Below are 25,305 nucleotides of genomic sequence, written 5' to 3' on the forward strand. Positions count from 1 at the left end.
GTGGCGACGTGCGGGAGGCGGAGGGGGCTGCCTGCCTGCCCGTCCCGGCGCCGCGTCCACCTCCCACCGGTACTTTACGAGGGCACAGTGGTGGCTTTGCGAGCCCCCTGGCAGGCACTGGGGTGCTCCTGTGCCGCAGTTGTGAACTGAAGGTCTTCACCTGCTTAAAGTGAATAACGCATAGGAGGTATAAAACCGGTGGGCAGTAGCGGTCTGTAGGAGGTACAGCAGGGAATGAGAAGGGGGGAAGAGGCAGACTTGAACTTTGGAGGGGGTCAAAAATACAAACGCCTTGCAGAGGAAAAGCCAGCCTAAAGAGTCCAGGCTAATGAAGTGTGGGAGGAATTAGATGTTAAACACTGTTTCTGGATCTACTGACAACTTCATGGCGTAAGAAAATGAGAAGTATTTCCAAAAGTACTCAGGCCAGAAACTAATATATGACTGATTATGGTTTTGTGAGAGAAACAGTGCAGAGGATAACAGTCTGCAAGTAGCTTTCTCTTTCTCAACCCTTTGCTTTATGTTTAAGTCTTATTTTACTTGAGGAGACGTAGGAATTAATTTCAAAGACCTTTTAAAAAAGTAGAAATGGTGTGTTGAATGGGAGTGAGAGCGCTTCCTCCTGATAGCTCAGGTAAATGCAGGAGCTTAATTAAAAAAAAAAATCATACATTTGGAGTAGAGTTGCAGAAAACAGCTGGAAGGAGCGCTGTGGGGTGAGCTACTGAACCTGCCTTCCTTGCCTAAGGGCCACATCAGTGTTCCTTCAGTTGTCACTGGCAGACATGTGTCTAACCTGATTTTGAAAAATCTCAGATAATGGAGGTTCTACAACCTCGTTAGGCAGAGTTAATAACTGTCTTACTGTCAGAAAACTTTTATTTTCATCAAACCTTAATCTTTGAAGCTCCAAATAAAGCTTGGTCTTACTATTCCTGTTGATATCTGACACAAAGATCAGATTATTCTCTTTCTGCTGGCAGCTGCCCTGTACTTGTATGAACTCTGTACCCTTCCCCGATTTCCGTAGACTAAGTAGTTACAGATGTCCAGTCAACCGCCGTAAGTCCCGGTTGCTAGACCTCTTTGTTCTTATTGCTCAGTTCTGAACACCCTGGTTTGCTTATAACTCTTAAAACATGGTGCCCAGCACTGGACACAGTGGTCTGGCTCAGATGTGTTGGTGCCAAGCAGAGGGAAGCATTGCCTTGTATATCTGCCAAAAAACGCTCTCACTTACACATCTTGGTGTGAAGTTTGGGTTCTCTGCCTCCCACTGTAGCCATATGATATTATTGATCATGTTTCATCTTAATCCACTCTACTATTCTATATTTTTACATTTTAGTTTTGACCTGCACATTCTCCTTTCAGATTTGTCAAGGCTTTTTGAAAGCCCAGTTCAGCCCTCCAGCAAGCTTTCTGGCCTTTCCAATTTGATGTCTTATTTAGATTTTAAAAGGTTATCAGTCTATAGAACAGATGAAAGATTAAAAGCAGCGAATTGCGTTGGACTTTGATCAGATCCTATTCCAACCCTTTCAGTTGCGTCCTTGCAGTCTGACAATGAAACTATCTATAACCATTCTTCAGATTGAGCTCCCCAAATAATTGTGAACCTCTCTTTCAGTTATGTCAGTTAAACAATATTTCTGTAGTTGTTTGTACAAATGTTCTGGGACAGTGTCAGGAGTCTTGCTAAAGTTGCGAGATGTGACATCTTCTCTTAGCCATGTTTCCTTGGTATGAAAAAAGTTAGGATGTTTTGATATGATCCTCTTTATGCCCCTTGGAAAAGTGGGAAGTGGCTTGCTAGAAAGCAGTCAGCAAACTAGTGATGGAGCTGGAATTAAACCCCAGATTGTCCGAGTTCCTGTCTAATATGTTTTCCTCTAAGAAGGATCATCTTTTATAAATAGTGTACCTTTTCAGTTAGAAATTCTGAACTATTTTTTGTCATGTTTAATACAAACTTGGATCTGATCTTTGAATTTTAATACTGAAGATTTTAAACCAGCATACCAGAGACAGCCTTCTTTCCTGTTCTGTTGGTTTTGAACTGAATAACATGTTCACTTTTTGAAATGGAGAGAGTCCAAAACTGATTATGATCTTGTTTCGCAGCTGGAATTATCTCTCTTCTGGATGAAGAAGAGCCACAGCTCAAGGTAAGCTCTTACATCTGGGAGCAAATAACAACAAATGCATTATGTTGAGAGCTTAAAATCATAAATGAGTGGATCTCAATAATTAATGGTTGGACAGCAACAGGTGGGCCCCAAATCGTATCTAGCCTGAAAGATGAAAGGAAGGGCTTAAATAACATGATAACAGATGGCAAACTGCCTTGTTTTGAACATGGTTCAAAGTGGAGCTTCACATGCAAAGATCTCTTTTCACCAAAGCTCCCAGCTCTCTGATGATAACGCGGCCTTATTACTTAAGTGTTCCAGAGATGGCATTTTGACTACGTAAAATTCAAAGCTGAAGAACATCTCAAGTTTTTAGCATAATTTAAGCGATGTAAAACAAAATCACGGTTACAGTTTTCACTTGGAAAAAGAAATCATAATTGTAGTAGGAGAAGAAAACACCAACAGAAACTTTACAGTCTGCAGAGTATATGAATCCATAGGACAACATCAAACACTTGAAGTGGTGGTGTGTTGATGATGCTTGCTAGTTACTTGAACAGTGAAGATAGCCCCTTTTAGGAGGGGGAGGTGCATCTTGTAATATTGGTAATCCCCTAAATATTCTGCTTGGAAACAGAGATAGATGGTGATAGATCTGAATGAGCCCTGCTTTTGCTCTAAACTGATTACAAGTGCGCTGATTCTAGTCCAGATATTGTTTATCTGCTAAAGTACTGTCTCCAAATAAAGAGCTGGCTGGCATAGACCACAGGCCAATTCCATGTGTTACACAAAGGTTGCCACAAAGACTTTGAAAACTTTCTATTTTACGGAATTTCACCTATCAGTCGTTTTAGCCAGTCATTCATCACAGAGAGGTCATAGGAAGGAATATCAGGGTTGTCTTACTTGTTAAATGAACAGCCCTTTATTTGCAAAGGACTTGCAAAGGTTACTGAATGCTTGCAAAGGTCTTTTAAAGTAGAATTTGCTGCTGAAATGGGTCAGTGTTTATGCTATCAGTCTTGGGTGGTACTTAATTTTATTGGGGAAAGGTAATAAATTAATTTTTTGTGTAATATAACTTTTTTTTTTTGTAGGAGTTTGCTCTTCACAAGTTGAATGCTGTTGTCAATGACTTCTGGGCAGAAATCTCTGAGTCAGTGGACAAAATGTAAGAGAAGACACATTACTTCAGGGTGTGCTGCTTAAAAAGAACATGAGATATGAAGTGGATGTAGTTCTGGTTGCTTGATACTGGCTAGTACAGCATCTAGCTCCATATTGTCTGGAAAGCACTAATATAAGTGGATGTGGGGTTGGAGCTGTAGTCCCAAAGATGCAAGTTTGATCGAGCTGTCATGTGGCCTTAAAGAGAACTGAGCACACAGAGCTGATGCTCTTCTCTCTCTTCTTTGCAGTGAAGTTCTCTATGAAGATGAGGGCTTTCGGAGCCGGCAGTTTGCTGCTCTAGTTGCTTCTAAAGTTTTTTACCACCTGGGAGCTTTTGAAGAATCACTGAACTATGCCCTGGGAGCAGGTGACCTCTTCAATGTCAACGACAACTCAGAATATGTGGAGACGATCATTGGTAAACAACTGTTGCTGCAAAAGAAAAGCTCTTGTGTTGTCAAAGCTACTGTAACGTTGAGATTTTACTTGATTTAGCTGCTTTTCTCCATATTCCTCTTCCTTTCCTTGTATTCATTTAAACTGATGCTGCAGCTGATTTTACCCCGTTTATATGTCATTTCTTTCTCCTGCTTTGGGATTCTATAATGGAACTGACTTAGGAGTTCTGGCATTTTTTTCTTATTCTCAACTCTTTCTATTGTGAATTCCTAATAGGAAAATTGTTTTGGTTATTTATTGTCCTTTCTCTCATTTGTGTGCTGATGTTAATCAATTTCAGCATCACTTTGGAAATAATCGGCTAATAAGTGTAGCTACACACCTAACTGAGGGGTACAATTTTTTTTATCCACCTTTAACAAGATAGCAAGTCAGATGTTGAATGCATGTGTAATTTGAATGTCTTTTTAAAAGTCTCGTCTGCTGGTATCACTTACCTCGTACAGGATATGATGGACCAGAGCTGGCTTTCAGTCCTCTCAGCTAGTGCTTACAGTGGAGCTAGGAAGTCTCTTACTTCTGTTTCCTCATTTATTTAAAATACCATGCCACTTGAACAAAGATCATGTCGTTGGTTCCATTTTAAAAATACCTACTTGGTTTCAGCACTAAAACCAGGGTTTGTTAGAGAGAATATAAGTATCTTCCACTACTATCTGTATATGACTACGCAAATAGTTCTTGTGCCTCACCTTTGTGTAGTTTCCCTTATGCTGTATTTGCTGGTAGAATGTGTGTATGCACACACTGGTCTCTTCACCTGTAAAAAACTGCAAACAGCTATAAAGTTGACTTTTTCTCACCCTATATTTGTTCAATATCTTTTCAGCAAAATGTATCGACCACTATACCAAGCAGTGTGTGGAGAATGCGGAGCTGCCGGAAGGGGAAAAGAAACCTGTTGATGAAAGGCTAGAAGGGATAGTGAACAAAATGTTCCAGCGGTGCTTGGATGACCACAAGTACAAGCAGGCCATTGGCATTGCTCTAGAGACGCGCAGGCTGGACATCTTTGAGAAAACCATCCTTGAATCGGTATGTGCAAGAGACAGGAGGTGCATGTAGCTAGTCTCTTCCACGTATGGACCCGGAAGTGAAGTGTGAGATTCATGTTGCTATGGAACTTGGCCTGTTTTTATGAACAGAATAAAAGATAAAACTCAGGGGTGTTTGGTTCAACACATTCATGGAAGGCAGAGCCACTCAGGGCTATCAAGTATAGAGAGATCCCTACCTTTAAGAAATCCCTGAGCTGCACGTTGCTGGGAGAATGTTCCCAGGAAGCTTGGCTATGTGCCCTCTTCTTATGGTATTTCCTGTTAGCCACTAGAAGAGGTACCATACTGGACTAGGCAAACCTTAGGTCTGGTGTAATGTAAGAACAGCTCTTTTATTTTGTTGTGCCTGACATCTGCTGTAATTCACTGTGGGAAGGGATCCTTAGGGCTACGGGCCTTAAAAGTGATTTATTTATGGCAGGCAAAAAAAAAAAAATCCAGTAGTTGGGTGAGTTGCTCTAATTTTCAGTAAGTGGCTGTGTGCAGTCTTAGCCTGCCCTGACTGCAAGGCAGTACAGTCTGGCTTTAACATCTTTCACCGAGGGTTTAAGGTAAGTCATGTTTACCTAGTAATGGCAGTAAGAGAAGCATGCCTGTAGTCATTTGCAGCAGCTTAGCGGTTTTGTGTAACCTCATTATGTGGCAGTGTCTCAATCATATGCCAGACACATGGTTTAAATCCTTTACATTTTACCACTTTTCAGTTTACAGCTTTCCCATATTTTTGGATATCTTCCATTTCTGTATATGGGAATGATAATCATAAGGCATCCATCTTGCTTTCTCTGTTCTGTTTGCTGTCCTATGCATTTACTAACTTAATTGCCCATTATAAATCCCTCATTTCAAATTACCTTTCTGAAGTCTAGTAACCAAATCTATTTCTCAGTCTCTAGCAAGAAATAGGTGTGTTGGGGGTCTTTTCTTGGTGCATGGTTTGTTTTGCTGACATTTTATGTTAGTGCAGTGAATTCCACTGCATTCAATAATGATTATTCAAACAAGAAAGGTGGAGAAGGGGACGTAGGTATTGAACTTTTAAGTTAATGTTTTGCATGTTTTAACTACTGAATTAAATATTGGTCCTGTACATTTTTGCTAGTATTTTTTCTTTAAACTGCAATACACCCACATATAAGCATTTCTGAAATTGGGGAAGGAAACTGTGAAGGTTTATATATGCATGTCTTTTGCTCTGCTTTTTGAAATAGAGAGGAGGTAGCTTTATTTTAATTTCTAAATCCTGCTTGTCAGTCCAAACCCAGACTTGATATCCCTTAATTTTATTTCAGAACGATGTTCCTGGGATGCTAGCCTACAGCTTGAAGCTCTGTATGTCTTTGATGCAGAATAAACAGTTCCGTAATAAAGTCTTGAGAGTTCTAGTTAAAATCTACATGAATCTGGAGAAACCAGACTTCATCAATGTGTGCCAGGTAAACTTCTCAGAGTGATGTTTAAAGATCAATCAAAAGTTACTCTTCTTTAGACGTATTTGACTTGACATCTACCTGATCTCTGGTTTTTATTCAGTTAAATGAAATATTTTTTCCTGGTTGCATGCTTCAAATATATATCCAAGTGAGATCAACTTGAAAAAGAGATGCCAATATTGCACATTTGGTCAATTTATGGAGAAAGAAATATGTTCAAAGGCAATTTGGGGACATAGACAACTCTGACAGAATATTTCAAGCCTATGTAGGGAGTATCAGATAGTAGGTTCACAGCTTAGAATTTTCTTTTTTTCTCCCAAGAACATTTACAGTGCTTTGGTTTTTGGTAAGTCATTGTCTGAAAGTGTTTAGACAACTAGTTATGAAGTTACTCAGATGTTCTTAGGCCTTTGCCAGTGTCACTCAGGAGTGTTATGCCTGTTTCATTTTAGCTGAGACATCCCTACAAAATGACTGATGCTTCTTTAATGTGCTTTTGAAATTTCTGTGTTTAGTAGGACAACAGTTTCTAAAGATAAAGCTGCAGAAATAGAAAGGCTTGAATAGTGTGTCTTGAATTTGTAATACTTGGTCTTGTTTTTAAACTGACCTATGAAAACTCTTCAAAGTTTTCTGTTATCTCCTACGAGAGAATTTTTCTTTCTTTGAAGGGGTGTTCTGTGGAAGCAGCAGATGAAGGAATGGGGAGAATGGAGCGTGGCCTTGGGTAGCATTGCTTTTTCATTCTGAAGTACATAATGTCTTCTCATGACTTTTTTTTTTTCTTCCTGTTCTTCCTTTCTTCACACTCAGTGCCTGATATTCCTGGATGATCCACAGGCTGTGAGTGACATCTTGGAAAAACTGGTGAAGGAAGATAACCTTCTCATGGCCTACCAAATTTGCTTTGATCTGTACGAAAGTGCTAGCCAGCAGTTCTTGTCTTCTGTGATCCAGAATCTCCGCACGGTTGGCACTCCCATTGCCTCTGTGCCTGGATCCACCAACACTGGCACCGTCCCTGGATCAGAGAAAGACAGGTGGGGAGATTGGCTTGAGAAGAGGCATAATTGTTTGGTTTCAGTCCTGCTGTGATGGAGCCTCCTGTTCTGTGTATGGATGCCCATCACAAGCAATTGAGTTACTCCCCTTCATTTATGTCAGGGTAATAGACAAGACATGCTATTTGCTCAGGTCAAAATTGTATATTACCAGAATCCACTGTTCTTGGAAAGAATGCCTTTTCCTTTGCAGTTGAGGTAAGCATGGTGCAGTTACTGTGGCTCAGCTAATGAGCAGTAATTCATTAAGTCATAGTGTGAATTGCTCAGGAGCACTCTGATGTTGTGTGGTCTTTGCAGCAGCTTGTAAAGCTAATGAAGGGGAGAGTTCAAGCAATAAGCTTATCGCAGCTATGTGCAAGTTTGGTTTCACGTCATAGCTTGTGGTCTGCTACCTGCTTGTGGGAAGAGTGAGCTCAGATGATACTGTAGTGTTATTGACCCTTTTGTACTTGCAGTTAAAAAGAGCTAGTTCAAATCTGGTCTGAGTTTTATTAAAGTCCTGACATTTAAAACTTGTTCAGTAGTCACCATCACTGGATCTTAGCCGCAGGAAGCTGCTGTTAAGAAAACCAAAGTTGGCACTAACCATTCCATTTATTTCTTCTTCTGATGGCTTACAGGTAATTGACATAGATAGTTTTGTTTTAAACCTCTGTTTTTAGAGTATTGGCCAATTCATGCTAAGGCTGCTCCCCAGCTAGGGAAGAATTTTGTGCTCCATCTGCTCTTTAATCACCAGAGCTGTCATGCCTGTCCACAACCTGATCCCTGCACTATCTTTGATAGTGTGTGATGGAGAATGCTACCTGGATCAAGGCTGATTAATTATAAGGGCTTATGCAGCTGTGAGGAAGTGGGTCTAAATGCTTTTGAATCAGTGATATGGGCATAGCAAGCATTCTCCTCTCTTCTTTTCAAGTGAAATAAAAGGAAAGGCACAGAATAATTTATAAGTCAGCCTGTGAAGTATTAGGACAAGGTGCTAACAGCAGCTTAATATGTTTCATTTCCATTTCAACACTCTAATATCCATCCTAATAGTGATGAGCTCAAGGCTTCCAGGTGAGGATATAATTATCCTTTCTGCCTTGTTTGTTGACCTTGTTTTCTCACCTGTCTCTGCCTGTTCATTCCCTACAAGCATCTCTATTTTTGTTGTCTCTATAGATGGAATAAGAGGGTGGAGTTTTCCAGGCATTTTTCTTCAATTTCTCTGATAATTGAATTGGGGAGGAGTTTGCTTCTCAGCAGTGACCTCCAGATAGTCAGCCCTTGTCCTGTCCAAGTCCTGTTTCCAGTCATCATTTCCAAATCCCAGCCTACTCTTTCAGGACAGTGTTCAGCCATAATTGCGGTGCTTGACTAGTTATGAGTGATGAACTGGGTTGCATTTTTCATTTTTATTTTATTTCAGTGATGCTATGGAAGCAGAAGAGAAACCAGGAAGCACTTGTGCGGGGAAGACTGCAGAAATTGTGAGTACCATTTCCAAAATATGCCTTGCGTAGTTTTTCTTATGTGTTCTCTTTGAATCTCTGGGGTGGCTAAATTGGTTTGGCTAATGAAGAATGGAATTCCATTTCTGTCTTGCTTGGAGGCAAGGTGACAGATGATCTCTGAGGACCGAATATCTGACAGTCTGAAAGTCCAGCAGTTCAGATACTGAAAGTTGTGGGAGAGTGGGAAGTGGGTAGATTTTGGCGGGAGTTACTGGGCCCTGAAAAAGGGGACAGAAGGATCTGGCTCACATGTTTGCTTTTTGTTGATATTGAAATAATTAACTCTTTCCAGAAGAAAGGGCCTGAAATTTGACTGCTGCTGAGAACCTTAGCTGATGAATTAGCTTGATGCATTTTTTTTTTTTTTCTTCTCCTTCTGAAATCCGGCTGTGGGTCTGGCTGGATAGAACTGATGCTGTTCTGCAGGAATGGCAGGAGGGGATGCTGACGTAACGTAGTTTCTTTTCCATGAAGGAGGAAAGTGTTGTCTCTGGCTAGCATGGTGGCTGGTTGCCGGTCCAGCTGGTTAGAATCTTTTTGTTTAGTTTCTTTTCCCAAGTATTGGAGAAAATGAGTTCACTTCTAACATGCACATACAATTGCATTTCAGCACATAGAATAACTAATGCAATTCTGACACTTCTAATGCTGAGGAAAGGAAATGCTACTAGAGAGGAAGGTAAAGCCCAAGACAAGTTGTGGTTTGTTTTTTTTTCTTTTTCCTCCTGGTGCATGTTTACAAACTAGACTTGGGAATCTTTGAGAGATTCTTGCAGATCACTTAAAAATTAATCAAGGGCAAATGGAAGTGTTTTCTTGAAATTATATTCCACGAGGAAAACAAAATGGGTCTAGTGTCTTGCCCCATCAAGGAACCTGTAAACAGTGCTTTTGTGCAGGAATGGTGTCTTGTGAATCAGTTTCTGCTGCATTGGCATTGCTGACTATGCCAAGGGACAAGTACATAAAAACAATCTATGTGGCCAGAAATGTTCTTGAGCTTAATCTTCCACAATTCAGAATGCTGACTACAAAGAAATAATTGATGGGTTTAGTTTAAGGTCTGTACTACTCATGCTTAGCTGGTCTCTGACCAGCTAACAATGTCAGTACAAAGAGCTGCAGTGTACTGTTCACCCTGCTCAGAAGGGACTTCAGTTGGAACTTAATCTGTGGCAACTGTTCCATTGTGAGGAAGAAGGAGGCTTTCTCAGAGAGCTCTGGAAGATTAATGTATTAGAGATTCCTAGTTCTACTAGCCATTGTTCTAAATAAAGCCTGTAGCTCACAAGAATGATGCTGCAGCTCAGCAGAGTCATGCAAAGTGTTGTGGCTTTGTGGTCCTCTCTGTTAAAACTTCCATGGAAATACAGGTTCACATTTATAAAAGTGGTTGCCTCTTGCAGGAGACTTACTGTATCTGTACGGCCAAATAGCAGGTTGCAGAATATCGGATGTTACTCATATCCTTTTGCTTTCAATGAAAGAATACATTTCTTTTCAGAGAGTCTCTTCTCCCACCTGCACTGTTGTGCACAAAGGGACTTGATTATCTGGGAGGTTTGGGCTTGTGCAGCAAGGACAGAAACAATGCCCTTTTAGTGCTAAAACCTGACAGATTTTGGAATATGGTGATGGGAACATATCAGAGTGGCTTCTCATGCACTGTATTTTAACAGAGCCGTAGTTGGCTTCTCATGTTTTTTCTTCTTTTTGCTTGTATGTGAAGAACCCAGAGCCTAAGGACCAGATCTCAAAGATGATTAAAATTTTAAGTGGGGAAATGGCCATTGAGTTGCATCTGCAGTTTTTAATACGAAACAACAATACAGACCTCATGATCCTCAAAAACACAAAGGTAAGAGGCTTTGTTAGATATGTTGTTTTGGGTTCATCTTATTCATCCTGTGTTTGTTTTGACCAGTTGCTGTTATTTTACAAAATCATCTTATGTTTTATCATGGCCTCCCTGGGTTTTGAGGATACACATCTGTGTTTTAGTTGTGATAACATTTAAAATCTGAACTCATGAGGCAGAAGAAGAGCTGATTGCACCCAAAGAAGGCCATATAATCAGATTGTTTCAACTTACAGCTAGTATGACCTAATGACAGGCTGCTATTAGCGTGTTGATTTTTTTTTTTTTTTTTTTGCCAATTGCTTATAGAAACTAATCCTTTTCTCCCCGCATTGTTGGTGGGTTTGTTTTCCATCTTGTCAGTAAGATGGACGAACTCACCCCCCAGCTCCATGACTGATCCATTGCAAATGCTGCTGGTTGGGGAGAGAGGGAGCCAGCCAGGACTGTAGGTTACAGTATGTTGGTTGTTGGTATCTTGGTTGAGGTGTTACGTGAGACCACACCTTCAGCTCGGCTAAGGAAATCCTGATATGTGCTCAGAGACTAATACTGCCACATTGAAGACAAAACTGATCAGATATTGTAATGTAGGCAGTGCTAGTGAATTGAATAACTGGTTTTGTTTTGGAAGGTGTTACTCAGGGGTGGGCAAATGAAAACTTAAAGGTAAATTAGACTCTATTAAGATAAATGGTTATTAGAAACCATAGCAGAAGTTTTTTATATGTGAAATGAGATGCACATCATTAGCAAAAATGGTAGGGGATGCTTGTCAGTGGGCTCATCTATTTCAGGAGGCACTTCAAATGTATTGGAAAATCTTTTCCATCTGCTGGTTAAGTGCTTGGGAGAGATCCTGCATAGTGTTCTAGGGATGGCTTGAAAACGTCAGCAGCACGCGCTCTGCAGTGCTCAGTTCTGGGAATCAGAAGGGGGGGTTTTCCAGTTAAGCTGCAATTGAAGTAATTGCATCTCTGACAGAAACTCATAGGAAGGATTGGTTTGCACTTGAAAGATGGGTTGAGGATATATTAGAATGTATTAACAATCTATTAACTTTGATTAAAGGGAAATTGCCGGTTAAATTGAGCAGAATTACAATCCATTTTTCTAGTGTACTTGCAAGCATGTTAAGCGGCCTAGGGCATATCTTTTGCTGACTGGTGGTGCTGATTGTTTTTGTTCTTTCAGGATGCAGTGCGGAATTCCGTGTGTCATACAGCAACGGTTATAGCAAACTCTTTTATGCATTGTGGTACAACCAGTGACCAGTTCCTCAGGTAAATCTACGGCAATGAAGGTCCAGTGTTATTTAGAGGTGTTCGAACAACATTTTGGCCCTACTTAGTTTGATACTTCCAAAAGGGTGGCTGCAGAACTCTGATGGGCTTAAGAGAAGAATAAACAAAGGATCTGAAAACTAATGTGGAGGCAGAAGGAAGAAGCTGGAATTGTTTCCTTTCTCTGTCCTCACAAACTGGCTAACCATATGAGCAGTTTGGAGGGTGGAGTTTGGGAATTTCTGTTCTCTTTGTTTACTACTTGGAGAATTTCCAAGATGATGTATCTTTTTTGGTAGAGACTGACTGACAGTGCTGAATGACTCTTGGAAGGGAAATGTCAGGGCTGACCTTACCAGGGACTTGAGGAAAGCTCCAGAAACTCTGCTAGAGTTTCTCCTACAGACTTGCTGGGCTGCATATTGAGCAGTTGTTCTCCATCTTTCACTGAGATCACCGATATCTAGAAGCTTGACTACAACCAGCCAAAAATCAGGGCTGATGAAGGGATAAAGTGGAAATGTAGTTAGCCTTCTTGCCTTCTGGAGGTGCTTTCTGGTTTGAAAGCAGTCTTCAGTGCTATGAAACCTTGCTTGCAGGATAAGGAACGGGCTGTATGAAAAACTTTGTATAACCTTTCTCTTTTTGTCTTCCAGAGATAATTTGGAGTGGCTGGCCAGGGCCACTAACTGGGCTAAGTTTACTGCTACCGCTAGCTTGGGTGTTATACACAAGGTAATGTTGCATTCATTTCCCTCTGTTCAAAATAAATGCTTGACTTGTGAACTCTGAAAACATTGAAATGGCAATTCTGCATGATGCCTGCACTCCAGTTTACCTGGTCTATTGCAAGGCACAGCTATAACAGTCTGTGTCTTTGCACTAAAGAAAAGCTGTGCTTTTAACAAGTCCATCTCATCTGATACCCAATGTAGTTTACGGCATGTTCTGCTGGGCATCAAAAAGGTGGTTGGGTAACATTGCTCAAGGAGAGAGTCTTCTTCCTAGCTCTTCTCTTCCTTTGTGAGCTGAACAGTCAATAGTTTCTAGCCATTAAAATTGCAGGTGTGTATTTCTTGAGTGTTTTTGGGACAGTACCAAAGTCCTTACTGTAGTAAGTTTCAGTAAGTTTGAATGGTCATTTTCTTCGAATTTGTTCATATGGAGGGTATATTTAAAGCTGTTTTGAAATAGCAAGAAGTCTTTGTAATTGTTTTGTGTGCCTCAACCTTCATCGAAGTGCTCTAGTGAATGAATCGGTGTAGCTTCAGGCCACATTTGTCCTGGTTTAGATCAGTGACCAAGTGATTGATGAATACTCGTGTACTGTGGTTAGTAAAACCCCGGTACAGAAGGATTCTTTGCTGATTGTACAGCACTGAAAGGCTGATTTTTGTGGAGAAAATAATGGCTACCACATGTTTTCTCCTGACTTGTTTAAATATTATTGTGAAGTGTTTGCATCCACTGTTTTTTCACCTTTCGCTTCCCACTGTCTTCCCTTCCTGCTGGACACTGGACATACAGGGTCATGAGAAAGAAGCATTACAGCTAATGGCAACATACCTACCCAAGGACACCTCTCCAGGGTCAGCCTACCAGGAAGGCGGAGGTCTCTATGCCTTGGGTCTCATTCATGCTAACCATGGTGGGGACATCATTGACTATTTGCTGAACCAGCTGAAGAATGCCAGTAATGATGTATGTACTGGGTTCAGTAACGAACTTTTGTTTTGTTGGGAATATCCAGAAGGGTGCTAGATGGTTTAGAAGTGGGGTTAGAGGTAACTAAGACCATGGCAGTAGTGTGATACTTACACCTCCTGTGGGCTTTAAATACAAAGTTTGGCTTTAACAACCAAGGTTTAGGTAAAATTTTTAGGAATTTCTTACATATTTGACAGTGAAGCTAGCTTCATCTTTCTTGTACTTGTATATCTACTTTGTTTTGCTAGTGGACCTGCAGTATTCAAGCACTATGATTGCTTACAGCTTAGCTGTCAAAGGAATAAGCCCACAGAATGCTTCTGCTGCCCTGTAGGTTTAATGCATCTTATACATAAAGAAGTGTTTTACTTCGCCACTTACTGTTTGTAGATCTCTACGAAAAGTCTCTTTTTAGCTTAGGAATAGATTACTATTTTCCCAGCATGTTCCCTTCTTCTCTTCAGGGAATTTCAGACTCGTTCTTTAAAAATTGTCTGAACAGATCCCACTCATCTTATAGCTAATGTACTGCCTTTCCTCTATCCGTTGTTAGAACAAAAGAGGATGTACACTGTTTAAGTGGGTACTGATTTACCTTTCTATACAAAAGCTATTACTAGGCAGCAATTTTTACATATGGCACAGATATATGGTTTTACATAAATCACAAAGTGGGGAAGAAGACCTTAAAGATGCTAGGAAGTCTCTTGTGCTGTGTGTAAAGCTTCTGATACTCATTGTTTATGGGCTTTTGAACTGCTGTTTCTATTCTATATTCTGCCTCTTTCATCAGAGTTACTGCCTGAGGTGGTGAAAGTGGTATTTCTGACAGGTCAAGAGATCATTTTGGGTGTTTTGGGGCTAAAAGTTTGCAGCTTTATAGTGATGGAAAGATGTCTACTTTAGCTGAAGCCATATTGTTCCCTGTTTTATGATGACTGAACTTGCATATGCTTCTCTAGATTGTCCGACATGGTGGCAGCCTGGGTTTGGGTCTGGCTGCCATGGGGACAGCACGTCAAGATGTGTACGATTTGCTGAAAACAAATCTATACCAGGATGATGCGGTGACAGGTAAATGATCTGCTTTCAAAGCAAATAACCATCTGAGGCCTTATCAGGCATCTAGGGCTTTTTGGTGGGGTTTTTTTTTTCAGGTTTTCTGTTAGCAGCATAGATCACTTCTAGGTTGCCTTAGCTGTGTTTTATTTCCTGACCTTTCCCTGATTAACATGGTTCTTTAGTTATGTGGCAGTAATGTTCAGAGGTACTGTCAGGACTGGTCTGTGGCACTGTGCAAAATATTGATAAGACATGCTAGGTCTTTAAACAGTCCCTTATTTTGCTCTTTCCTTTGTCATATGCTTTTTATTTACTGTGGTTGATCTCCAGAGCCATGTGCCCTTTTTGGCTGAGAGGTAGGCTTAGAGAAGCGTGTTGGGGCTACTGCTGCTTTGGCAGGGGTTCACAGGAAAATCATCTCAGCAGCTCTTGGCCCAAGGAAGAGAAAACTGAACTTGGTAGGGAAGAGCACTAAGCTGTGGCTGGTAGGTTATCATTACAAGCACATTTGGCCATTAATAATGGGATTGCTGGGCATGGTGGTGTCCAGAAGTGATCTGTGGCCTACATCTTGTGTGATTCTCTAGGTACAATATTTACTGCTTTTGGGAACAGAGTTTGCTTGATTTTTTTTTTTGCTTTTCTGTGCTGTGCAGGTGAGGCAGCTGGCCTGGCACTGGGATTGGTTATGCTGGGATCTAAAAATGCTCAGGCTATTGAGGACATGGTTGGCTATGCACAGGAAACCCAGCATGAAAAGATTTTGCGAGGCCTTGCAGTTGGAATTGCTCTGGTCATGTACGGGAGGATGGAGGAGGCAGATGCTCTCATTGAGAGTCTCTGCAGAGATAAGGTAAGTTTAGCTGTGACTTAATCCCTGGCCCTTTTGTTACACCGGTGACCTTCCTGTCCTTTTATGAAATCTCCAGCTACACTGGGTTGGCTGTTTCGAACCAGGGAAGTTCTTACATAGGTCTGAAGTGGGGCGGTTTCACAGGTTGCTTCACTCTGATCAAAAATACAACAAAAACAGTGCTTAGTTTTGTATTTCTTTAGCCTCATACTCAGTCTCCATAGTCCTGTGAGCAGCCACAAGGAGCAGGACAGGGTGTAATGATTAAAAACAGATGAGGCTTGCTGTAGGTGGGTCATTCTCAAGGATCTAGTAGCAGTCAATAGCAGATAGTGAATAAGAAGCAGAATGACACATCTGCCAGGTACTCTTTTTGGCAGCCTGTGGCATAGCAACTTTCTGTCCCCCTGAAATTGGTAATGACAGCCCTGCTTTGGTGATTGTCCTTTTACTCATCCCTAATAAACAATTAAGCAGTGAGGCTACCTGTTTGCAAATTCCAGGCCCAAGATTTGAACAGACTTCAAGTCAGAATTACTCAGTCCCTGTTTGGGTGAATCTAAAATATTGATGCTTTCTTTTCCAGGATCCAATTCTCCGTCGTTCTGGCATGTACACGGTTGCTATGGCATACTGTGGCTCAGGGAACAACAAGGCTATCAGACGCTTACTGCATGTGGCTGTAAGTAGGAGCACATAGCAAGAAATTTGTGAGGAGAGAGTAAGCACATCACTTTGACAGGCTTCGTGTCTACAGTGTTAATGGTCTCGTCCAAATCGGAGATTATGAACTGATGAAAGCTTTCCTTAATACTATGATAGAAATAACAGGGTCTTCTGACATTAGGATAAATGCACTTTCAGCGAGAGACTATTCAACCTAGTATCACAGAAAAGGAACTTATTAAAAAATAAAACATGATCCTAAAGTAGTTGGTAATGTGTTTGCAGTGAATAGTCTGTGTAATGATGGGCTGGGGGAAAAACTGCTTAAGCTGTGAAAGATGAGGTCTGCCTGCTCTTTGACAGGCTTGCAGTCACAGTGTGTGAACAAGGGTGAGGCTGTTTCAGCTAAGGCTGAACATGATTGTTAACTTTCTCTCTATAATCCTGTCTTCTTGATTAACTTTGTGCCTGACACCTGGCCTGAAATGTTGCAGAGTCCTTGAGTGTTTTAACTATATTCTGAATGTCCTGTTTTTGCTTTTGTAGGTGAGTGATGTGAATGATGACGTGAGGCGGGCAGCTGTTGAGTCACTTGGTTTCATTCTGTTCAGGTACAGTATCTTCCTTGGTCACTTCCACAGCCTTCAATTTGACGTCTGTTACATTTTCAGGAAATGTGTTACACTATTGCTTTCACAAAATTACTCAATTGCTAACTGAATGGAGGTTGAAGAGTCAAAAAATTGAGAGAGACTAAAACTTGGTTCAGAATTAGAAGCCTTCCTTAATGTTCAGCAGATGCTTAATGAGCCTTTCTGTAGGTTTCCGGACTTACGGCTTAATTGTCTGAATAGAGTTAGATGAAGATGACAAATAGAATGAAAAATTAAAATTTGCAGGATTGAGAGTTAGTTAAAAATTAAATATACAGTATTTGTGCCAGGCCTCTTAAAGGCAGCAGTACTCACACAAATATGTCTGCCTAATTGCTATCTGGAGGTTGTGATTTTGGTAAAAATAACCTGAAGAAGGATGTTGAAATAGTCTTTGTTGTTTTTTAAGTATCCACTGTTAAACCCTGACAGGTTACTGGGCTTAGGTTGTGGTAATGTAAGCCCATTACAAAATAGTCATGATCTTTGCTTTGGTTCTCTAAAGTGAAATCTTGTCACTGAACTGGTATTTTGTAGTGCTCTGTAGTGCTCCATAGTTCCCTAGAGAAGAGGTGCTTGGGGTTTTTTATTAGATTGGGGAATTAGAAGGCTCCCCAAGGACTAAATCTTTATCTGTTAATACAGCAATCTTTGTAGTTCGAGTACTGAGCCAAGCTGCAGCCTCTGAGTGTGTCTGAGAGGAGGTGGTGCATACTTGAGTCCAGGACTGTAATTTAAAAATCTTTGTTTGCATCTTCTTTGGGTTAGTGTCAGTCTGTAAATTCATCCTAAAAAGCAGGATAAGAGGTGCTTAAAGCTGGTATTAAAAAACTGGGTTGCTGATATGACCAGCCAATTTGTCATTAACCAAGTTGTTCCTCATGTAGAAATTACTCTGCTCCATTCCGTTTTATGTGAAGCGTATTCTGGCTGCAATTAAATGTAGTTTACAAAGAGAACAAATTCTCTTTGTGGGCAGCAGGCGTCTCCCAAGAACTTCTGCTCTGTTGCTTTCATGAGCACAGATCATTCCTCCCTGCATAGCGGTCTGTGTCTCCTGAAGCCAAAGGGTCTGTTTTAACTGGCTTCTGCATCTGTGTACAGAAGGAAAATTCCATGCAGGCCTTCCATATTTTCAGGCATCTTTTTTCCAAACAGGTTGTGACAAAGCACTTTTAATCTCTGATTTCGGTGTAGTTTTTCTTTTCAGCAAATGCAAAACGTAATTGGACATTGATAGCTCTTACCAAAATGAGAAGCTTTCAAGGCTCTGAGCTAAACCATTTACCATGTGCTGGCATCTTATTGGAGCAAGATAGTTCTCTGCATATCCAGCAATGAGGAAATGAGTGACATCATCATTGACTCTTTCACCTGCTCTGCAGTGGTTCAGATCTTATCTTGCCTCTTCCCTTCGCTTTCTGGAGGGGTACAGTCCAAAACCTGCTTGCACAATAGGGAGGAACATTTCCTTGTAAATTCCAATGTCCACCTTGCTTGATAGCAAAGGACTAAAACTTTTTAGCTGATTATCACTGGCTTGTGGAGGCAAAAGGCTTGTGTTAGGCTGGTGTAGTTGCTAACACTTTTCACTTGATAACTTTAGCAAAATACATGATCAGTTGTTTTGCTTTAGAGACACAGTTCGGGAGGGAGCCCGTGGTTTGTCTAGCCCAGACTCCTGCATTCACATGCAGTGATGGAAGGGATTTTCTGCTTATGGGGTCCCACAGATTACCCCCTGCATTACTCCCTCTCATTGTAAACCAAAACCTGTGTTTCAATTCCTGGAAAGTAATATTGTCCATCAGTGTAGGAATCTAGAAGCTGGTTTTACATTTACCTTTCCTGTTGGCTGAAATGGCTGGTAAGTGCTAATTGTGTGCTCTGGCCCATCTCAACACTGCAGGCATGCAGAGACATAAAGAGCAAGTCGGCTGTGAATTTGTCAGATTTCATGACTAAAATGTCATCTCTTTCTCAGGAGGGACTTGTTGTCATGACTTGTCATGACTTCATGTTGAAGTATAGCTGGATTTACTTGTCTTAAAGGCCACTAATACAGCATTGAATACTGGCAAGAGTCAGTGATCTGTCAGCTGCTAGGTATACAGAGCTTTTGAATGAAGTGTTTTGTGATGGGAGGTGAGCAGGTCTGTAACACAGTGGGCTAAGCCCCAGAAATTAGTCTCGTCTTAGGTGAAGGAACATGACTGAAGCTTCTGTGAGAAGGGGTCTTGTTGAATTCTTTGTTTGTGGTTCCAGAAAGGCAACTGTGAAGTCAGGATTGAAATACGAGAATAAAGTTGTTTAGTGTGGTCTACATTTTCCTTGGGGAATTCATGCCGTTAGTGCAGGGTTGAGCATGCTGGAGGTGTAAGTTCATCTGCTTGGTTGTACAGTGCAGGAGCAGGAGTGTGCACAGACTTGTACTTCTGTCTGTTCCTCCTATAGGAATAATAAAATCCATGTAAGGGTAGAGTTGACACAGTCAGAGGGTAGTAATTTCCTTAAAAGCACCAGTGGTGAATGTGACAGAGCTCCTGACAGAGCTAGAGCCCACAAATTTATTTTGTGTCATAAATACCTAGTTTTGTTTTCTCCTTTTGTTACAGCTATCTGTGAATAAATGTTCTTCCTTTTGGATTTGAACTAGAAGTGTCATAAACGTCACAAAGCAGCTATTTTTAGGTAATACATTTGCATAGCAGAACATTCTGTAAGGCTTCTCTGTCCTTGTTTACCTCTGTGAGTCTTCCTTGCTAGCACATACATGCAACCCTGTGTACATTCAAGAGAACAGCTTGGCTTTAATGGCTAGAGTTAATGAAAGCAGCACAGTAACAGAGTAAAATGTGATAGGATATAATGTAGTAAAACCTGACATTTAATTTTTAAAACTAGAAGGTTTTGCTTTAACTTGAAGATTAACTTTTTTATTTTTTTAAGCACAGATTTTTTTTTTTTAGTCGTCTTTTTTCTCCCACTTTTTAATTACTGGAAAAGTCTACAAAAGAATGTGTGTGGTTACTTCATTGTTCAGTATTCATTCATTCAGCTTGCTGGCTATAGGACTTGGTATGGCTTTTTTCCCTCTTGGCTTAGTGCATTACAAAAATTAGGCACTAGTTATGTATTTTGTGACTGATAATTTTCATGCCACTATATTAAATGATCAGAAAATGCTCCGGTGTGAGAGAATTGCTTCAAAACTATCTCCTCCTTTCTTCCTCTTCACAACTAGCAAGACAGTCAAAATAGTACAGTGTAAAAACCTGAGACTTTTTACATCTTGTCTCTTTTTAAAAATGGCCACCTCTTACAGGAGACACTTCTAAGTAAAATGTTATTATAAAATGGTATATAGACATGAATAAACCTTGAGATGTTTGGAGATTGCAGTGTGGATGCAGGGCTGCACAAGAAGCTGTATTGTGAAATAGCAAGAAAAGAAGTGATGTATTGACTTGACTACTGTAATGTGTCTCTGTTCTCCCAGTCCTGATACTTTTGCCAGTGATCACAGATAGCAAACTTAACCTTATTGTTGATGTTTATATATTAGTCCTTCTTTCTACTAAAGTGGTTTATAAAATATTTATCGTGGCTGTTGGAAAACAGCATTTAAGGTGCTTGTGATTTCTGGTCAGGCTTTTTCTTTTGTTAAGACTATTGTGATGAAATGGAAAACAAGATAAATTTGAAGTGTTTTACTTTTTAAAAATTGAAAGAATTATTTTATCTTAATTTTTACCATTTTAGATCATGAATTGATCTTTGTTTATATTGTAGAGTGAGATGTGATTGGTTTATGTAGCCAGCTTTATTTTTATATTGTTATATGTTAGAGCAATGCTGCAGTGTATCTAAACACTTTATATACGAAGTGAGGAGGTAGATGTTTTATAGATATAACAAATCTGGTTAGGGAGAAGACTTTAATGTGGGATGCAGCAGTGCTTGAAAACATGAACTAAAAAGGTTTAATGCTCTCATAGCAGTTGTTAAGACCAGGGGTATAAGAGCCATGGGGAAGTAGGACTTAAGTTGTGGGATGCTGCTTCTGCCTTGGTGCAATATTGTTGAGAAGAGGCTAAGGGCAGGAGAGGGAACAATGCAGCCTCTAGAGAATCCCGAAAGGAAGATGTAGTCTCGGCTGATAAGTGTAGGCTAGCCAAACGCGGAGAACTCTGCATGGCTTATGTTCAGTTCTTCATTTTAGGATGATGCAAGTGAAATAGTAATGTTTCCTGCTTTTGTATTCTTTGTGTTTACATAGCCTTTGATATTTCAATGCTATATATTTGTTTTAAAGCAAACAGAGATCAGATACTTGGATTTTGTTCCAGGAAGACTTGGACAATTTGTTTTCTTTAACTCCTACAACCTACCTTAATCCAGTAGGCAGATGGCAGATGATCTGGATAACTGAGTATGAGGCTAACAGTCACTCTAACGTGATTTGAAAATGCCTTTATCTGCAGGTCTGAAACTGGAAGCAGAGCTGTGTGTCTTCACTGACCAAACTGTAGTGCACTGGAGAAGTCCCTTGGCATCTCTGGCAAAACTAATCTAACTTGTAATGAAAATTGTAGCTGTACAGTCAGACTGCACAAATACATTCATTGTTTCAAACAACACACTAGGACATCTTGCATTAATTCTTTCCCTGCTATTGTTTTATCTTTTTTCTAGACTATTTGTATGCATGAGATTTTACTTACTTTGGAAGATAGGGCTCAGAGCCTTATATCGCTTGAGAGCTTTTGAAAATCTCAAAGTGTTTTAACTTCCTACTGTAAACTGGAATGTCTACACAGATAAGTAAATTAATGATTGGTTTAAATCTGAGATAGTTTCTTCAGCCTAGCTTGTACCCTCCTGAAAACTCAGAAGTATTCCTTCAGGAAGTCACTTGCTCCTTAGGGCCTAAAAATACTGCCTGTAGTGCCTATAATAAGCCTATAAGCTTATATATAAAGATTTTCAAATCACTAAATCACAGTGTGCATGAGAAGAGGGAGAGAAACCAGTCTTGTATGTTGCCCCCACACCTCTAATTCCAGAAAAACATTTTCAGTTTCTCGGATTATACACACTAACGCTTTTTAACTGAGTAACTAACCATTTTGAGCAGTGCGATTGTCTGACCAAATCCTGGAATTTGCTTTAAAACTACTCTTCAGCAACTGAAGTTTCAAATTAAGTCATCAAAAATGCTGAGGTTCTTTGAGCCGTTAAATGAAGTTAATGAGTTTTCTTATGGCAAAAACTTCCTGTTGGATTTTATTAGGGAATATTGATGTGCATCTTGCAGAATAAAAGGCTCATTTGTTTTGCAGGGTTTAATGAATTTGAAAATGAGTTGCTATCACCTGTCTAGAGTATTTGTAAAGAGATCCTTCAGAGAACAAGAAGCTCCTAATTTTTAAGAGTATGATGTTGTTTTTCAGAGGTTGGAAAGAACCTCAATACCTGGATGCAAGGAATCTTAGATGTGGTTAGACAAATAGTTAGACATGAATTATTAAAAATAAGAGTAAAAATGGACATTTCAGCAAGCCATCTTTCCTATTTTTGTAACTAGCTTCCCATTTGAAAATGAAAAAGCTTCCTCTCCTGTTCTGCAGGGCAAAAGCCGTTCTTTGCAACTGGAGAAAACAACGTGTCTCATGGGAACGAACACTGACAGTAAACACCATGGTGTCAAATGCCAAAGCAAAAATATGGAAGTTATTCCTCTCCAGACTGTTGTTTTTGCCATGTTGATGGTTACCTAGAGAGCCAAAGGGGAAATGAAACAAAGGAGTGCTTCTTAGCAGTTGTACATAGGCATCTTAATCAATATGATGGAAGAAATCTAATGCTTCATGGTAGTATTAAGTCAGTCCTGAGAACTAGCCAGAACTTTGGGACTCCTGGCTCCACCTTGCAAGACAAAGAGCCAGAAGAACTCTGGCGAGCGTCCTGCCTCTTTGGGCTCCAGTGTCCCAGGTTGTTCACTATGCCTTTACCAGGTTTACTGTGCTTGCATTACTTTACCTTTTAAGGCTGACGTTGCATATGACAGCCTAGAAAAAGATTTAGGGGACTAATGCTTTTGCTTTCTCAAACTAGTTTGCAGTGCTGTGGATTTTTCCACCATCAGAAAATGGTGTAGGAAAATCACATTTTCTATGAAGCACCATAACAAAATCAGCGTCCCTCTTGTATGCTAGTGAACAGCTTTATAGCATCAGTCTCTTCTCTCAGTGCCTTGGCTTCTGCTTAACATTGGGTTTTTTAACTGTATTTTGATGCATTTGAAAAATGATACTAGTATGGCCAGGTGTGATGTGGTTAGGAAGAGTTTTACACTTGGAGAATACAAGATAAGTGATGAATAAATTTGTCTGTCTGCCTAAAAGTTTTCTGATAGAATCTGAACTAAAGGCTTGCAGCTTATAGAACACCAGATGGTTTGGGACTGGCTTCATGAAATGTGTTTTATATCAGCACAGTTAAGATTAATTGAATTTTTGCTTATTTATTTCTTAGGGTGGCTTATAGGTTGGTATTTAGTTGGTTTGGTTTTGCTTGGTTTGGTCTGGGGTTTTTTGTTGTTTTGTTGCTGGGGATTTTTTTAAGGTATTCCCTCTATTTGCATTTCAAGGCATTCATGCTGCTAGGATTCAAACTCCATTATTTTCTTCTCTGCAAGGCTGCTGAGGTGGATATATTTAAAAGTAGTTCTTATGCCCGTGTCTGTGCTGTAACTTTTAATTAGATAGGCAGCCAGAACATTGACTAAATATCTCCTAATATATTTTAAATAATTAAACAACCAAAAAACCCAGACTTGTCCATTGTTCTTCTAAAAGGTATTTCTTCCCATAGTGCTTGTATGTTGCAGATCAGCTTTGACTTTTGTCTGTCTCGCTTCTGTAGTAGTTTAAAAAGAAATTAAGTATGCCAAATAAAAGTCTCTGTGATAATGACGAAAGTTGAACTAGGTAACTGTGTAGGTTATTATTTTATATAGAGGCCATAGAGCTGTGCAGATGGTTGGATTGGCATGGGCCAGATTCTGAAAGAATTGAGAGCATTTCATTCCGGAGAAAGGAATGTCCTTTTTTTGTTAAATGGGAAGTGCATGACCCCTTTCTCCTGTAAAAAGGTCTTGTGTTCTGCTAGCAAATGACTGCAAACCTTTTGTCAATGATTATTTAGGGTGCTATCTTTATGAAGGAAGCTGGAAGCTATAAAAATACTCTCACTTCACAGCCAGCATGTAAAAATACATTTTATATATTCATGTTACTTAAAGGTGATGCTCGTGAATGTAGTCCTGAGCCTCCTGTCTTGCTTGTCAGTACCACACGAGCAGCATTGTCCTTAGTTACCATACAACAAACTTGTGCTTTCTTACAGTAGCTTGCAGTGACTCTCTTACTTTCAATCATGTCTTGCTAATGAAGGTAATGTCTTTGTTCAAATCTGTTCTTGTAGATGCAGTTGCTAAAGCAAGATCTCTGCTGTCTGTTATGTTGTCTTTTTATTTCATAGTCCTGCATCTTCTCTTCATCTTTCTTCTCCCTCTGTCTGTATGCTTTCCAAGACTGTTACCTGAACTCTTAGCTTGTTTGCTTTGTCAGTGGACAAACAATTTCTTTTTACACACAGCCATTAAATGGGACGTGCATATTTTCTTGATGATGTGTTTCTGTCTATGGAGAAATTTCCTTTCTCTGTAGGAAGACTGGATTTTTGATTAGTCACTAGTCCTTTTGATTGAGGATTATTGTTGCTGACTAAATTCAGTAACTGGAACACGTTGAGCTTCTATTTATGGTTACTAAAATTGGGAAATCTATATGCTGGCTTGACAAAATACATCTTTGCTGGGTGAGACTTTTTCAAGGATTGTTTCCTGTTGGTGAAGTCTAACCACTGATTACGAAGAGGCCTTGGAATGGTCCTCTGTGGGACACTTAAGGCAAATTACTCCTCATGTCGTTGCTCATTGCAGACTGACAGTTGTCTAAGAACAGGGTCAGACAGAAGAGAACCAAGTTACCTCTTGCTCTTTCCAGGTGCTGTGAGCCAGCTGGGGTGTTCCTGCTGGAAAGGGAAAATTTAAGTTGTTGCTGAAAGTAGATGATTGCTGCCTGCTATATGAACGTTTTTTGTTTAATTGGCATGGATTTATTTAAGTAGCAAGAGAGTTTTCCAAGATTTCCAAGACTGCTTCTTGCTCTCTGGCTGCTGGGAAATAACCCCTCAAGAACGGTGCTGTGCCTGTTTGCCTCTTGGTGTTGTTCCTCATGAAGGCTGGTTCCTGCATTGCAAATAATGCTTTTAAATTTTTTGCTGTGATCACTCTGTGCATGGATGTGATTGCAAGTTCACCTGGTTCC

The 25,305-nt window shown here is 40.2% G+C and overlaps 1 protein-coding gene across 1 annotated transcript in view; it reads left to right on the plus strand.

Annotated features, from left to right (window-relative positions):
* The window catches only part of PSMD1 (proteasome 26S subunit, non-ATPase 1), a 75,311-nt gene that overhangs the window by 429 nt on the left and 49,577 nt on the right, over positions 1–25,305 (plus strand). Inside the window, exons 2-16 of the mRNA XM_059822375.1 lie at positions 2,128–2,171; positions 3,239–3,312; positions 3,560–3,729; positions 4,600–4,805; positions 6,121–6,264; positions 7,078–7,304; positions 8,743–8,803; positions 10,557–10,685; positions 11,880–11,968; positions 12,625–12,703; positions 13,496–13,669; positions 14,638–14,749; positions 15,394–15,590; positions 16,177–16,272; positions 16,803–16,867. Of these exons, the coding sequence (XP_059678358.1) occupies positions 2,128–2,171; positions 3,239–3,312; positions 3,560–3,729; positions 4,600–4,805; positions 6,121–6,264; positions 7,078–7,304; positions 8,743–8,803; positions 10,557–10,685; positions 11,880–11,968; positions 12,625–12,703; positions 13,496–13,669; positions 14,638–14,749; positions 15,394–15,590; positions 16,177–16,272; positions 16,803–16,867 (1,867 nt within the window). The remainder of the gene's footprint in view (positions 1–2,127; positions 2,172–3,238; positions 3,313–3,559; positions 3,730–4,599; positions 4,806–6,120; positions 6,265–7,077; positions 7,305–8,742; positions 8,804–10,556; positions 10,686–11,879; positions 11,969–12,624; positions 12,704–13,495; positions 13,670–14,637; positions 14,750–15,393; positions 15,591–16,176; positions 16,273–16,802; positions 16,868–25,305) is intronic.

Source organism: Gavia stellata, chromosome 11 (genome assembly GCF_030936135.1).
Source record: "Gavia stellata isolate bGavSte3 chromosome 11, bGavSte3.hap2, whole genome shotgun sequence".
Classification (NCBI taxonomy): domain Eukaryota; kingdom Metazoa; phylum Chordata; class Aves; order Gaviiformes; family Gaviidae; genus Gavia; species Gavia stellata.